A 12,596-nucleotide genomic window follows, 5' to 3' on the forward strand; every position below is an offset into this window, starting at 1 on the left:
GGTGCAGTCACAGGGAACAGCCCAGCAGCAGGTATGTGAATGGAGTAGCCAGAATCACATTTGGTGATCATTTTAGTTGCTGGGTTTTGCTCTGAGGAACTGAGTCTCTGGGATTTGACCTGCGTCACTAGTGCTGCTAAGCTCTTGTCCTGCGTGTGGCAGTGCAGTAAGACTCTCACAATTAGAAGTAGGCATCGTCTTTTCCTTCCTTCCTTCCTCTCGAATATATTCAAAAGGTTAAGAACCAATAAACTAGAAAAATAGCCATCATACACCTATTCCTAGTATGGCTTGCATTAATAATGCATCTTCTTTGAAGACTGTGCTTTCAGTTTATGATCTAAGAGGCAGCTTACTGATTAACTAAAAAAAAAAAAAAAAAAAAAAAAAGACATACAGCATATAAAATTAAGTGCAGTAAATAAAGTCGTGCCCTGACTATGCAAAGAGAAATGTTTGGGCAGGATCTTTTGTCTACCAGTATGCCCCTGATTTTTCCAGTACCAGCATGGGTACTGGAGCTTGTGCCATTTTGGACAAGTCATTAAAACAGAATAGCACCCAAACAATGCAAACTCAGTGACAATATCTGTGTTATCCACACATATATTTTCTCTGTTTCTCTCTCTCTCACACAGACAATTTGTTTATAATCATGGCTTAGTTTGCAGTGTCACCAATCTGGAAACTACCTGCATAATAAAATGTGAAAAATAAGCAGGCTTTCAGCTAGACTGCAGTCCTAACCAAAGAAAGACCTGGCCAAGAAATGATAAGCAATTCCTCTGGTATTAGTTCTGGAATATTTCTGGTAGTATTACTAGTTTCATGGAAGCAGGTAGGCACCCTAGGAACAGATGAAGGCTCAGTTCTGTACTCTTTCTGCCAAAACATGGAGGTAAAATACAATGTCTGTCTCTTGTTGAAGAAATTGTGAAACCAGGGAGATTGATATGCAAAGACTTTGCTGCTGAAGTGCACTTCCTGGGCTGCAGAGCTTTAGCGCAGAATTGCAGCCTAGAGCTGGAGGGCACGGAGAGCCCCAGCATGTCCTAGTGTGGGAGAGAAGCAACAGCAGACTCTGGGATGTCTGTTTGCATCATGTGTTGAGGACACAGTGTTTTGGTTTGGGGTTTGTTGTTTGTTCCCCCCCTCAATCACCCATCTGGTGTCCTAGTGTGACATAGCTGAGAAGGCTTCTTTTGCTATCAGAAAGGAGATGATGGGCCATGGTTTATTATTTCAGAGCATCCAGCACCATCTGGTGGATAATTTGGAACCCACTTTCTTTGATTTTTTTTTTCCCAGTTACTACATCTGCAGTAATGTGTCCACAAAAATTAAGGCTGTTCCCTCAAGCCAAATATGTGGCTTTTAAAGAGTAAAAGCAAAAGTCTCACCAGCTTTATATGGGGTAAAATAACTAAAATTAGTAGCTTTAATAATAATTCTAAATCAAGAGGAATTTTTGTTGTTGTAGTTCTTAAAAGGACTTAATCTAACATATAAACCGATTTTCCTTCATGACACTGTCTTGATCTCAAAACGTCCTTTTTCTCCTGCAGCTGCTGAGCAATCCAGAGAAGATAGCAGAACAGATAAGCAAGGACCTCGCCTGGCTTTGCTCCCACCTCCTGGCCCTGTGGACCCAATTCCTGGAGGTGGCAACGCTCCATCCAGAAGTTACAGCTTATCTGACTCAGGAACATCACATGCTGAGGGTAATGTTAAGAAGTTAAAAGCTAGTTCGGTAATGGTAACCTCCTTAAGACATTAAATTATTTATCTGGATATATATTTCCAATATTATTCTGCCCCTATGACTATTTACTTGAAATGGGGCGAGCAGGATAAGAGGCAAAGAAGAGGTGAAACCCAGGATTTGAAATTACAGATTTCAATTTCTGTATTGAAGGCTGTTGCTTTTATGGGACCCAAGATCCTGTGTAAAATGAGTGCACTTTGAACACCAGAATCAGACATGGAACAGGAGGTGGGTAGGAAGAGGTAGATATCATCTGTACTTGCTAGATATCCATAAATCATAAACATTTGTTTTGAAAAGCACAAGCATCACAATGACAAATAACCAAAAAAGATTGTTTTATCTGAACTTCTTTCACAAAACTACCATGAGGAATATAGATCTGTTCTCTTCACTATGTCACATACATATATATATATATATATAGCTAGTTCTTGCCTTTCTCCTAGTGAGGTGCACACCACAAAATATTAATATTGTTCATGTGGAAATTGCTTCTTGTACTTGATAATAAAGAATGCACAAAAGCACTTTTCTTTTGAGCTAACTTTGTCAGATCTGCTTATCTGATTATTTCAGCAAGTATTGTGTCTTCCATTAGGACGTTTTTGGTTATTGACCAGACATCAGTTCAGCACATCACCTGAGCAGAATTCATAGTCTGATCTAATCATTAGAATAGGGACATAGAGAAAAGGGTAGGATTCACCTTGCTTAGCTTTAGGAGTCTACAGTGTAGGTATTGACATGTTAGCTTATGTCTGGTTCCCGTCAAAGTCAGTGGAGGTCCGGTTACTCTCCAGAGTGACCAGAACAACTCTCCGGTTGCTCTCCCCAAGAGCACAGTCAAGCTTGCAAAAAGAAGGCATAAAATGCAGGAAGAGGTGACTGAGTCACAGATGCTGAGACTCCCCTGCTTAATTTGACTAGGTCTCCCTTGACTGTGAGAGGACCTGGGTGGCTTTCAGCCAAAGGACCCAACTCTGTGTGCTCCCAGCTCCAGCAAGGTGAATCCCACCCTGTGGTTTGTTCCAGCTTTGACTGATGCCAACTGCCTGCTTGACCTTTGGCAAATTACATATCTCTGTGTGCTTCAGTTCCTCCCCATATAAATTCTGTGTAATGATACTTTCCTAACTCTGGAAAACAGTTTGAGAGCCCCAGATGAAAAGTCATACTGTTAAGATACATTTTTTTTGAAGAGATGCTAGTCTTTTTTTTAGAAAAGCTGTTTGTTAAAGCATAGCTGGAATTTAGGGAGATGCCGAGATGCTATGACATATGCTTTTCACTGCCATTTTCTGACACTGTAACAGAGGTCACTTTTACAAATATTATTAGTAATGTATGGGCTGCAGTTTAACAGCTTAGTACATTTGATTGCATATTATGCTTGATTCATTTAAACTCAAAGCTTATTCCAGGGCAGATAGCAGCACTGAATTTTTTATAGCTTATTTCACACTCTGTGCTCTGCCAGCCACTTCAGATCTGTGGTTCTTTTGTAATTGATTATCCAACACTGAACAGACCTAAAGTCCATGAAGAGATTTGAATAGCTCTCATTTGTAAGTATCATGACATAGGCAGATGTGTTTCTACCATGATAGGGCTTATTATCCTCTAGGCTGATATATAAGACTTCCTTTACTCTCTTGGCAGTCACTGTGGATGTTCCCATAGAATAGATGATCAATTATGAATTGTTCTAATTTAGTAACTCACTCCACTGCTGCTATACGGTTTGCATGGTGGGAAAGGAAGAAATCTTCCCCACTTTAAGAATACAGGGGGAAATGGTAAATTTGACAGCTTTTAGAAAAGTAGTCAGAAGATACACGTAAGCAAATCTTGATTTACTGTCAAGGGACACTTCTTACCTCCCAGTAAAATAAGCAACTACACCAGCTGCTTTGTGCTGGAGTGGGAAAGTGAAGCAGAACTGAGCTCTTTGGTTTCTTCTGTTACCAGTGTGCTGCAATGCAGATGAAGCATACTAAGGAATCTGGTCCTGACAATCACTGCTCTGTTATTAGCCTGATTGTACTTGGCACCTTTCAGCAGGTCTTAGGTTTAACTTGTGTGTTTCTCCCCCAGGTGAGGAGATTCTCAGAAGCCTTCTTCTACACTGAGCATGAAAAACTCGCTGTGCTCACGTTCCAGGAAGGCCTGTAAGTAACTCATTAACCCTCCCCCATCACTGGAATGACTGAAAATGTAGTTTAAAACATTTTGCAATCAAGACTCGGGTCTTTTTCTGCTGGATATGGAGGAGTTTGGTTTGAGAGAAGTCACTGGGTCTGTTGCAGCTCCATAATGTAAAACCATTGAAATCAGTGTCAAAAGTAAGTGACTCCAATCAGGCCCCAGAAATTATTGATTTCAAGATTCCTATATTCTAGGGATTTGATGCAGGACATCCTCTTTCCCCACCTCTCTTCTCAGTGGCAGTTGGGTGATTGCTATTCAGAGAGTATCATCTCCACCGACACCACCAGCCTCAGGGCAGGCAGAAATACTTTTTTATACCTTTCTTCAGTTAACTTCCTAAACCTACTACACCAGATCCAGTACTGGTACTTTTAATGGGAAATAACTGCTGACAAGCAACAAAAGCTTAACATTTAAAAATTTGCTGTTTACCATCCCTAATATACATTTTTGGGGTAGGCAGTCATGGATTTCTTTTGATGTTTAGTCCAGCCCTACTTTCTATAGCAGAATGGATCTTTAAATGGAGACAGGAGCATTAAACAGACAATGCAAAGCTGTGAATGTTCACTAGATGCAGCAGTGGAGGACAGGAATGTGGAATACCACTACATTAGCTGGAGGAACTGTAGGAGTGATGTGAGCTCAGGGCTGGTAATTAATAGACCAAGAATCAACAGTGCAAAACAGTCCAGGAAAACAAACATTGCACTGGGCAGCATTCATAAAAATATGCTATAAAACATTGGCAAAGTAAGTATTTCATTCTGCTTGACACTTCTTGCTTGGGACCAAGCTGGGCAGTATGAGGAGCCAGTTTTAAAGCTACACCAGGGCAAATCCTGCCTTCAGTTTTAGCCAATGATCCCAAGTGGAGCACATGGACCTGATCCCTGAAGGCAGAGTTCAAAGATGTTCATATTTGAATTTCTGAGTAATGAGGGATGTCCAGACTATTTGTCTACTGAAACAGCCTGTTACCATGGGGGGACCACAGCATTACCAGTGTGGAAACCCATCTTTCAAAAGGGGCTTAAAGGCCATGACATCAGGTCCTGTCAAGATGATGAGGCTTAAGTGAGACATCTGCTTCTGCCCTAGTGCAAAGAAGAAAATCACTTTCTCAGAGCTGTCACTAGGGACATTAGGGCTGATTCAGTGTTGATGGAAAGGGCCATGACTTCATTAGTGAATGGGTTGTACAAGGCTACCTTGTTCTGCCAAATTAGAACAGCACCATGGCTGCAGGGACCCAGCTGTGCTCACTTAGCCCTCCCATGTCAGGTTTTAAGTGAGCTATGTACAAACCCCATGTCAAGATCCTGGGGTGAGGGCACAGACACTCATGGCCCCATTCAAGCAAACATAACCCCACACACAGGGAAGTCTAATTGCAAGAAGTGCTTTTATTTCTCCAGGCAGCAACAGAACTAGCCCATTTCCTGCAGATAAACATATTATTTCCTCAGTAATTATCAAGGGGACTGAGTAAAAAAAAGTAAAATAGTTTACAATATTTAAAAGTTGGTCTATGTGGTAATTCAATCTGTAAAGGCCTCATGGCAGAGTCATGTTTTCTTTTTCATATTCCTAGATGATTGTCGTGGTTTAAACCCAGCTGGTAACAAAGCACCACACAGCTGCTCACTCACTCCTCCCTCCCCAGGCCTGGTGGGATGAGGAGAAAATATAAAGAAACACTCATGGGTCGAGACAAGGACAGGGAGGGATCACTCACCACTTATGGTCATAAGACAGGCTCAACTTGGGGAAGAAAAAAAATCGATTTAATTTACTACAAATCAAATCAAAATGAGGATGTTAGGAAGTAAAACCAAGACTTAGAACACCTTCCCCCCACCCCTCCCTCCTTCCCAGCTCAACTCCACTCCCGGTTCTCTCTCCCTCCTCCCGCCGGCGGCGCAGGGGGACGGGAATGGGGGTTGGGGTCAGTTCCTCACACCTTGTCTCTGCCGCTCCTTCCTCCTCAGGGGGAGGAGGACTCCGCACTCGTCCCCTGCTCCACTGTGGGGTCCCTCCCACGGGAGACAGTCCTCCATGAACTTCTCCAACATGAGTCCTTCCCACAGACCACAGTTCCTCACAAACTTCCCTGGTGTGGGTCCTTTCCCCAGGCCGCAGTCCTTCAGTCCCAGCCTGCCCCAGCACGGGCTTCCCCAGGGAGCGGCGGCCATCTTGTGGGGCATCCATCCCCCTGCTCCGGCGTGGGCTCCTCTCTCCCCGGGCTGCAGGTGGGCATCTGCTCCCCCGCTGCCCTCCCTGGGCTGGGGGGGGACAGCCTGCCGTCTGGTCTCACCACGGGCTGCGGGGGCATCCCCTCCTCCCCGCCTTCCTCACTGACCTCAGGATCTGCAGAGGGGTTCCTCACATTCCAATCCCCTCACTCACTGCAGGTTCCCCTTCTTAAATCTGTTCTCCTACAGGTGTTACCACCATCACTGATGGGCTCAGCCTCAGCCAGCAGCAGGTCCAGACTTGGAGCCGGGGAAGCTTCTAGCAGCTTCTCACAGGAGCCACCCCTGCAGCCCCTCCTCTGCTACCAAAACCCCTCCACACAAACCCAAAACAATGATGTAGTTGGAAAACAAGGTCTTGCCTGCCAGAGTATTATTAATGTTGGGGGTGGCAGCAGGGAGTATTAATTGGGTCCACAGAGTCTCCAGGTGAGATCAGCTCTCAGCATGCCAGGTGCTGTACAACCACCTCAAACAGTAACAGTTTTTTCCCCCAGTTCTTTCTTCCTTCTTACCAGCCAAGAGCTTTTTTTTGCCTCCCGTACTGTTACTGTGAGATCTGTGTGAGGCCATGCACCTACATGCCTGGCAGAATTTGACTGCTTAGACAGAAGAGGACACACCACTTTCAGTAGGTTGGGTATCACACAGGGTGGGAGCATCTAGCACGTGACATATCCTCCCAATATTTTACAGAAAAAAAATTCTCACACCTTTCAATAGCAATGATTCATCTTTTGTTGCAAGGATTGGTCTCAAAGCAAATTTAGTTTATTATTTTTACATGTGGTCTTTAGTAAAATGCGGATGCTATTAATTAATATGTCAGTGAGAACTTTATTATGGTGCTGAGAGTTAACTCTAAACACCCCGGTGTTGCTGCAGGCAAAAATGAGCAGTTAAGTGTTTTTGACTCCTGTCTGAGTCATATTTTAGCAACCAATGACTTGTTAATCTTTGAGGAAAAAATAACTGGCCTACAGGTAAGAGCAAATGATCGACAGCAACAATTATGTTCTGAAGTTGAAGCTGATATGCTGATCTGAACAAGTTATTTGTGTCTGGACATAGGAATCTTCCATGCTGGCATGAATGACAAATCTGCTGTTTGAGTTTTGCTTCATAATGTGTAAAGTGTGTTTTTTCCAGTTAACTGCCACATGATGATTACCTGCCTTTTGTCAATGATAATCTGAAATATTGCCATTGTGCTGTGTATGGGATCTGTGCAGAACTGCTTTCAGCTGACCATCTATGAAAAGCTTGTTACCTTCCTCTTTTTTCCTTAGGATAAGCAGACTAATTCATCAGAGAGTCAACACAAATAAACAAACTTTGTATTTGATGTTTTTTCCATTTTTTGAGGGAGATGCTTACATAGGAAAGCTCATCAGAACTAAAAATTATTGTACTTATTACAGCTGAACCCACATCCGTGTGCCAGTTTAATGTCACATTCACTGATGAAAGCCAGGTAGCATTTTACAGGGCCCAAAAGATGGAAACAGACAGTTATTCTAGGTTTGCCAGCAGGCAGTGGCTGAATTGATATGTCTTAGCTCTTCCAGATGTATATGTATGTGAGATATCACAGTGCTCTGAGGACTGGTGTAAGTGAGATAGAGAGCCTGCTGTGCATCCTTCTCGGCTTTGTTCCTTTCCGTACTGCTCAACTAAATTTTTTATTATTGTTTCCTGCATCTGGGTTTTTAAACCCTTGCCACAGCCAGAGTAACAGACCTCTTTTCCTGACCAGAAAGCCGGCTGAGGGATCCAGTCTGAGCCAGCTGCCGTGACCCCTGGGATGACAGCGATGCAGTATGGTAGCTAACAGGAGCCTGTGGCAGAGGCAGCTAGAACAATTTAAAGAAGACAGAGGTTTTTGCAGTGAGGGAGTGTGCAAGTTGTAGATATCTCTAACTGATCAACTCACGGGAAAACTCCCAGGAGCACTGGGTACCCCCTTATCATGCAGTAGTGCCTCCTCTCCTTTTAAGCACGTTGCCTCTGTCCTCTGCCTACACATCCAGCTTGGCTGCTGGGCTTGCAGGAGTGATGGAGAAACAGCACAATAACTACTCATACGCTCAATTTCTTTTGTACTTTGCTGCCAGGATCCAAAGTCATGGGCAGATTTCTACAGAAATTCGTAATTCGGAGTACTTCACCAGCATGCCCCCGCTTCCGGCAGAATGCCTCGACATAGATGGGGACTGGAACACGCTCCCAGTTATCTTTGAGGATAGGTACATGGATATGCCTTGCAAAGGTGAGTGAAACACCGCAAGGTACAGCTTCATGAGGCAGCTGGAGCTGAGGGAGGTTCACTTCCCCAGCCCAAGGTAAGCAATCTCACATCCCTTGGACTGACTCTGGCTTGGATCAGTGTGATCCACTATGTAATACAGCTGAATTCTTGTTTTCCCTAGTAGCAAACTAGAGTATTTCCTGTAGCTTCATATTTTTCATCTTCAAAGCAAGCTGTTTAGTTACAAGAGCTGGATGCAAAATCTAGAAAAAAACCAAAATCTTTCAAATTTTTGTTACAGTACAAATTTAAAGGAAATATAGCACTATGAATTTCATCCCCAGTGTGACATCTAGTGGTAAGGAAACTCAGAACAAAACCCCACAATATCAGCATAAAGCCCAATACTGTCCCTGAAAGGCAGCATTGCTTTCCAAAAAAATATTTTCCCCTTGAGTACCCAAACTGAATTTTTAATTAAGAAATTATTTAGTTCCACAGATTTGTAGTAAAACCTCATAGCCCTTGGTTCCCTTTTCTTTTTACACATTGATTAAGATTAGCAAGGAAGCAATATGTATGAGTGTTATAGGTGACCATAGTCTAGTAAATATGGCCTGTGGTCCAAAATTACTCCTCTTCCAGAGTTACCCAACTGCCTAAATTTTGACAATGCTTATTACAGATATTTAAACTATTAAACTGAGTATTAAACTGACTCACAAGCAAGAGCTATACTATGAACGATGTCATATGACAGCAGGAATACAAAGAAGTGTCAGCTTTGTTTTGCTTACCTATGCTGTAAAAACTAGCTGTTTAGATACGATTATACTGAGGAAACTATATTTTATTGATATCGTCTTCTTTGGCCTAATTGTAACTGTTTAGTGAGTATAATTCTAGCTAAATGCACTCTGGAATTTGCATTTGTAATATGCCTATAATGTATGTATAATTTATATAATATAAATATACATACTTTTTTAGGCCTTACCATCACTTTTTAAAGTCCCACATCCCCTTGGGGTAATTTGTTGTGTTCTTGAAGGTACTACTTCTTTTTTTCTTTCTTTCTTTCAGATCAGAATTTGGAAGTTTTCCCTGATTTTGAGGTTCCTGCAAATACTCAAATGGATGTAATAGATGACAACGAAGATTTTGCATCAAATGATGCCACAGCAGTAATGAAAGGAGACTTTGGGAAAGGTACTTTGCTAATACACACAGATAGGATAAACAGGAATCCCTCCTGCATATACAGTGCTACTGAAGGTGCTGCTTATACAGCTAAGAGTTTAAACCAGCACTCCACATCTCAGGTATGTACAGCAAACAAAGAAGGCCAAAGGAAATCTGAAAATATTTTTGTTTCAAGTAATGAAACTACTTCTGACTCAGAGCCAGGCAATACAGAATGCACATCAGAAGACTTTAAAACACCCGAGGAAGTTTTATTAAAAGACAATAGGTTTGTGGCAGATGTTACCTACAGAGATATGAAACCTAGCAATAAGGATTCCCACAAAAGTGAGCCCGTGTTAATTGTCAGTGCTCAGTATGAGTGTGGAGCGTGTGGAACTGATGGCTTGGAAGACAGGACTGAAATACATAAAATAGATGAATCTAGTCATCCTGAGAATAATTTCACTTTGTCTGAGCTTGCACTGAATGAATTAACTAGTCTTGAAAAACCAGGAGATCCAGACACCAAGGCCCTGCTCCCTGTTTTGAAAGCTTTGCCCACACACAGCTTTGAAGTGAAATTGTTTACAAAGGAACAACGAGGTGAGGAGTGTGAAGAATTTACCCTGATGTCAGGGGTCATAAAAAGATCCTCCTCTATAATATCTGATTCAGGTATTGAAAGCGAACCAAGTTCAGTGGCGTGGTCTGATGCTCGTAGCCGGGCATTAGAGCTGCCCAGCGATCGAGAGATCCTGCACCACTTGGTACGAAGGCACGCCATCCACCGAAATTCCCTGGAGGGTGGCCACACAGAAAGCAATACCAGCTTGCCTAGTGGGATCCAAGCGTCGCTCACATCCATCAGCTCTTTGCCCTTTGAGGAAGAGGAGAGGGAAGTGGAGCTTACCAAACTGACAAAATCTGTCTCAGCTCCTCAGATCAGTAGCCCAGAAGAGCCTGCAGAGGAGGTAGATATATCCAAACACAGTGAAGCAACTTCAGGAGATTCAGGAGGAAACTTAAAAAGTTGCATGGAAACAGAGGGTGGGGGTGGAAAATTAATTGTGGACTTTTCTGAGTGTCAAATCACTACTGAAAGTGGACAGCTAGAACCAAGAGGACATAGCAAACCCTCCATCAAACACAGCAGCAGTAACACTGAGTTACAAGGGGAGGAGGAGAAGGAAGGTCTTCCAGAGACTTACTGTAGTTTGGAAAATGCCAGACCACCCATTTGTCCAAAGCAGCTCCGAGATAACGTCTCTGAGTGCCAGTCACTGGAGAGCAGTGGTGAGTGCAGCTTAAAACCACCAAGGGCTTGTAAATACTTGGACAAAAATATAGATAAGTTTGATACATGCATTGAGGATCCAAAGGATAAACTTCAGCTGGACACTTTAAAAATACAACAAGGCTTTTACTCCAATAGCAGAATTTCAGGAGAGGAGAGTTTCTCACAAAGCATAAAGCTGGTACCAGATTTTTGCTATCCGGTTCCAGCTCCTTCAGAAACCTCAACTGAATTTGGCTCAATGCAAGGAGAGTGTGGTAGCTCTCTTGCTGACGAGGGCCCAGCAGTGTATGCAGAAATGCAGGGGTTACAAGAAATTGAGCTCAACGACTCACCTGCCTCAGCCGACCCTGCTGCAGGATCTTGCCAGGCTGAATATCCTCAGGAACCCAACAGCCAAGAGCATAAACATGTAGCTAATGGCACCGGGTTTCATTTGGCAACGACGGAGGGAGTAGCCCTGGAAAGCAGAAAAGCTGTTGATGTGGTTAACCTCTCCGTCTCTTGCACAGCCACGTGTCTTCCCTTTTCTTCTGTGCTCAAAGAGACCCCTGCTATGGTTGGCTTCTCTGCAAAGCAAGCCGCGTTCCCCATCACACGCCAGCCTCTGGGCTCTTTTGGAGTTGTCTCTTCTAATTCAAATGAGATGGATGAAGAGACCAATGAAAGAATGCTGAAGTAAGAATGTCTAATTACTTTCTTCATTAATGTTACTGTAATGCCAAGAGACCCTGACGAAGTTCAGGGCCCTAATACAGTAAGCATACTGTAAGTCTGTACTCAGAGACAGTTGCTGCCTGAGGAATTACAGTATAAATAATCCAAATAGACAAATGGTTTATATAGGATAAATAATCTAAATAGACAGGAAGGTTGAAAACACAGAGAGACTGAGAATGTCAAAGACATTAGGTCCTTAATCCTCATGAAAAACAGTGGGATTTAGGTGTCTAAATAATCTTTATGATCTGGCCCTCCTTCATGAAGTCAAGGTTACCCAGCCTTGAGTATTGATCCCAGATAGTCAGTTCACTATGGCAGTTCCATAGCTTCTTTTTCTCTTCTGCTTAAATAATTGCACTCATTAGCTAAACTATGAAACAGGAGCGCAGATTGGCTGCTAGGATCTCAGCTTCAGCTCCTCAAATGGAAAAATGGGAGAACTAGCATCCTGGGTAACTGGAAAAGAGGCTTTTATTTTTTTTTTTCTTGCTTCATTGCCCATTGCAAAAGTGCCACATTGTGGCCTTGATGTTACAGTGGCCCATTTCACAAACTGAGACACTAGCATTTGTATACTTCCGTTATATTTTGGTGTCTCTGCTGTGCTGAGGGAAAACAGTATGGGAATTTCTCAACCCATTCAGCTACCCACAGTGTTGGCTGTCTGCATGTGCATTCATTTGTGACCCAAGGCTTTATTTTTATTTTTTTTTGAAAGCATCTTGAGGTGCGTTTTATAGACCCTGCTGTAAGTCCTGCTCAATCTAAGCACAAAATTTGTTCTTTCTTTGTGAAGAAAAATATTTAAGCATGTATTCATGCACATGAATCCAGGTCATCCAGGTCCATGGCCTGAATGCTAGATTTTTCATTCTTGTGGCCCTTTAAAGTCAGTTGCGCTGACGTAAGTAATTG

At 42.8% G+C, this 12,596-nt stretch overlaps 1 protein-coding gene across 1 annotated transcript in view; it reads left to right on the forward strand.

Annotated features, from left to right (window-relative positions):
* Window positions 1–12,596, forward strand: part of FAM135B (family with sequence similarity 135 member B) — a 270,746-nt gene that overhangs the window by 247,184 nt on the left and 10,966 nt on the right. The window contains exons 12-15 of the mRNA XM_030012198.1: window positions 1,566–1,721; window positions 3,863–3,936; window positions 8,346–8,500; window positions 9,563–11,636. Coding sequence (XP_029868058.1) covers window positions 1,566–1,721; window positions 3,863–3,936; window positions 8,346–8,500; window positions 9,563–11,636 — 2,459 coding nt within the window. The remainder of the gene's footprint in view (window positions 1–1,565; window positions 1,722–3,862; window positions 3,937–8,345; window positions 8,501–9,562; window positions 11,637–12,596) is intronic.

Source organism: Aquila chrysaetos, chromosome 4, assembly GCF_900496995.4.
Source record: "Aquila chrysaetos chrysaetos chromosome 4, bAquChr1.4, whole genome shotgun sequence".
In the NCBI taxonomy this organism is placed as follows: Eukaryota; Metazoa; Chordata; class Aves; order Accipitriformes; family Accipitridae; genus Aquila; species Aquila chrysaetos.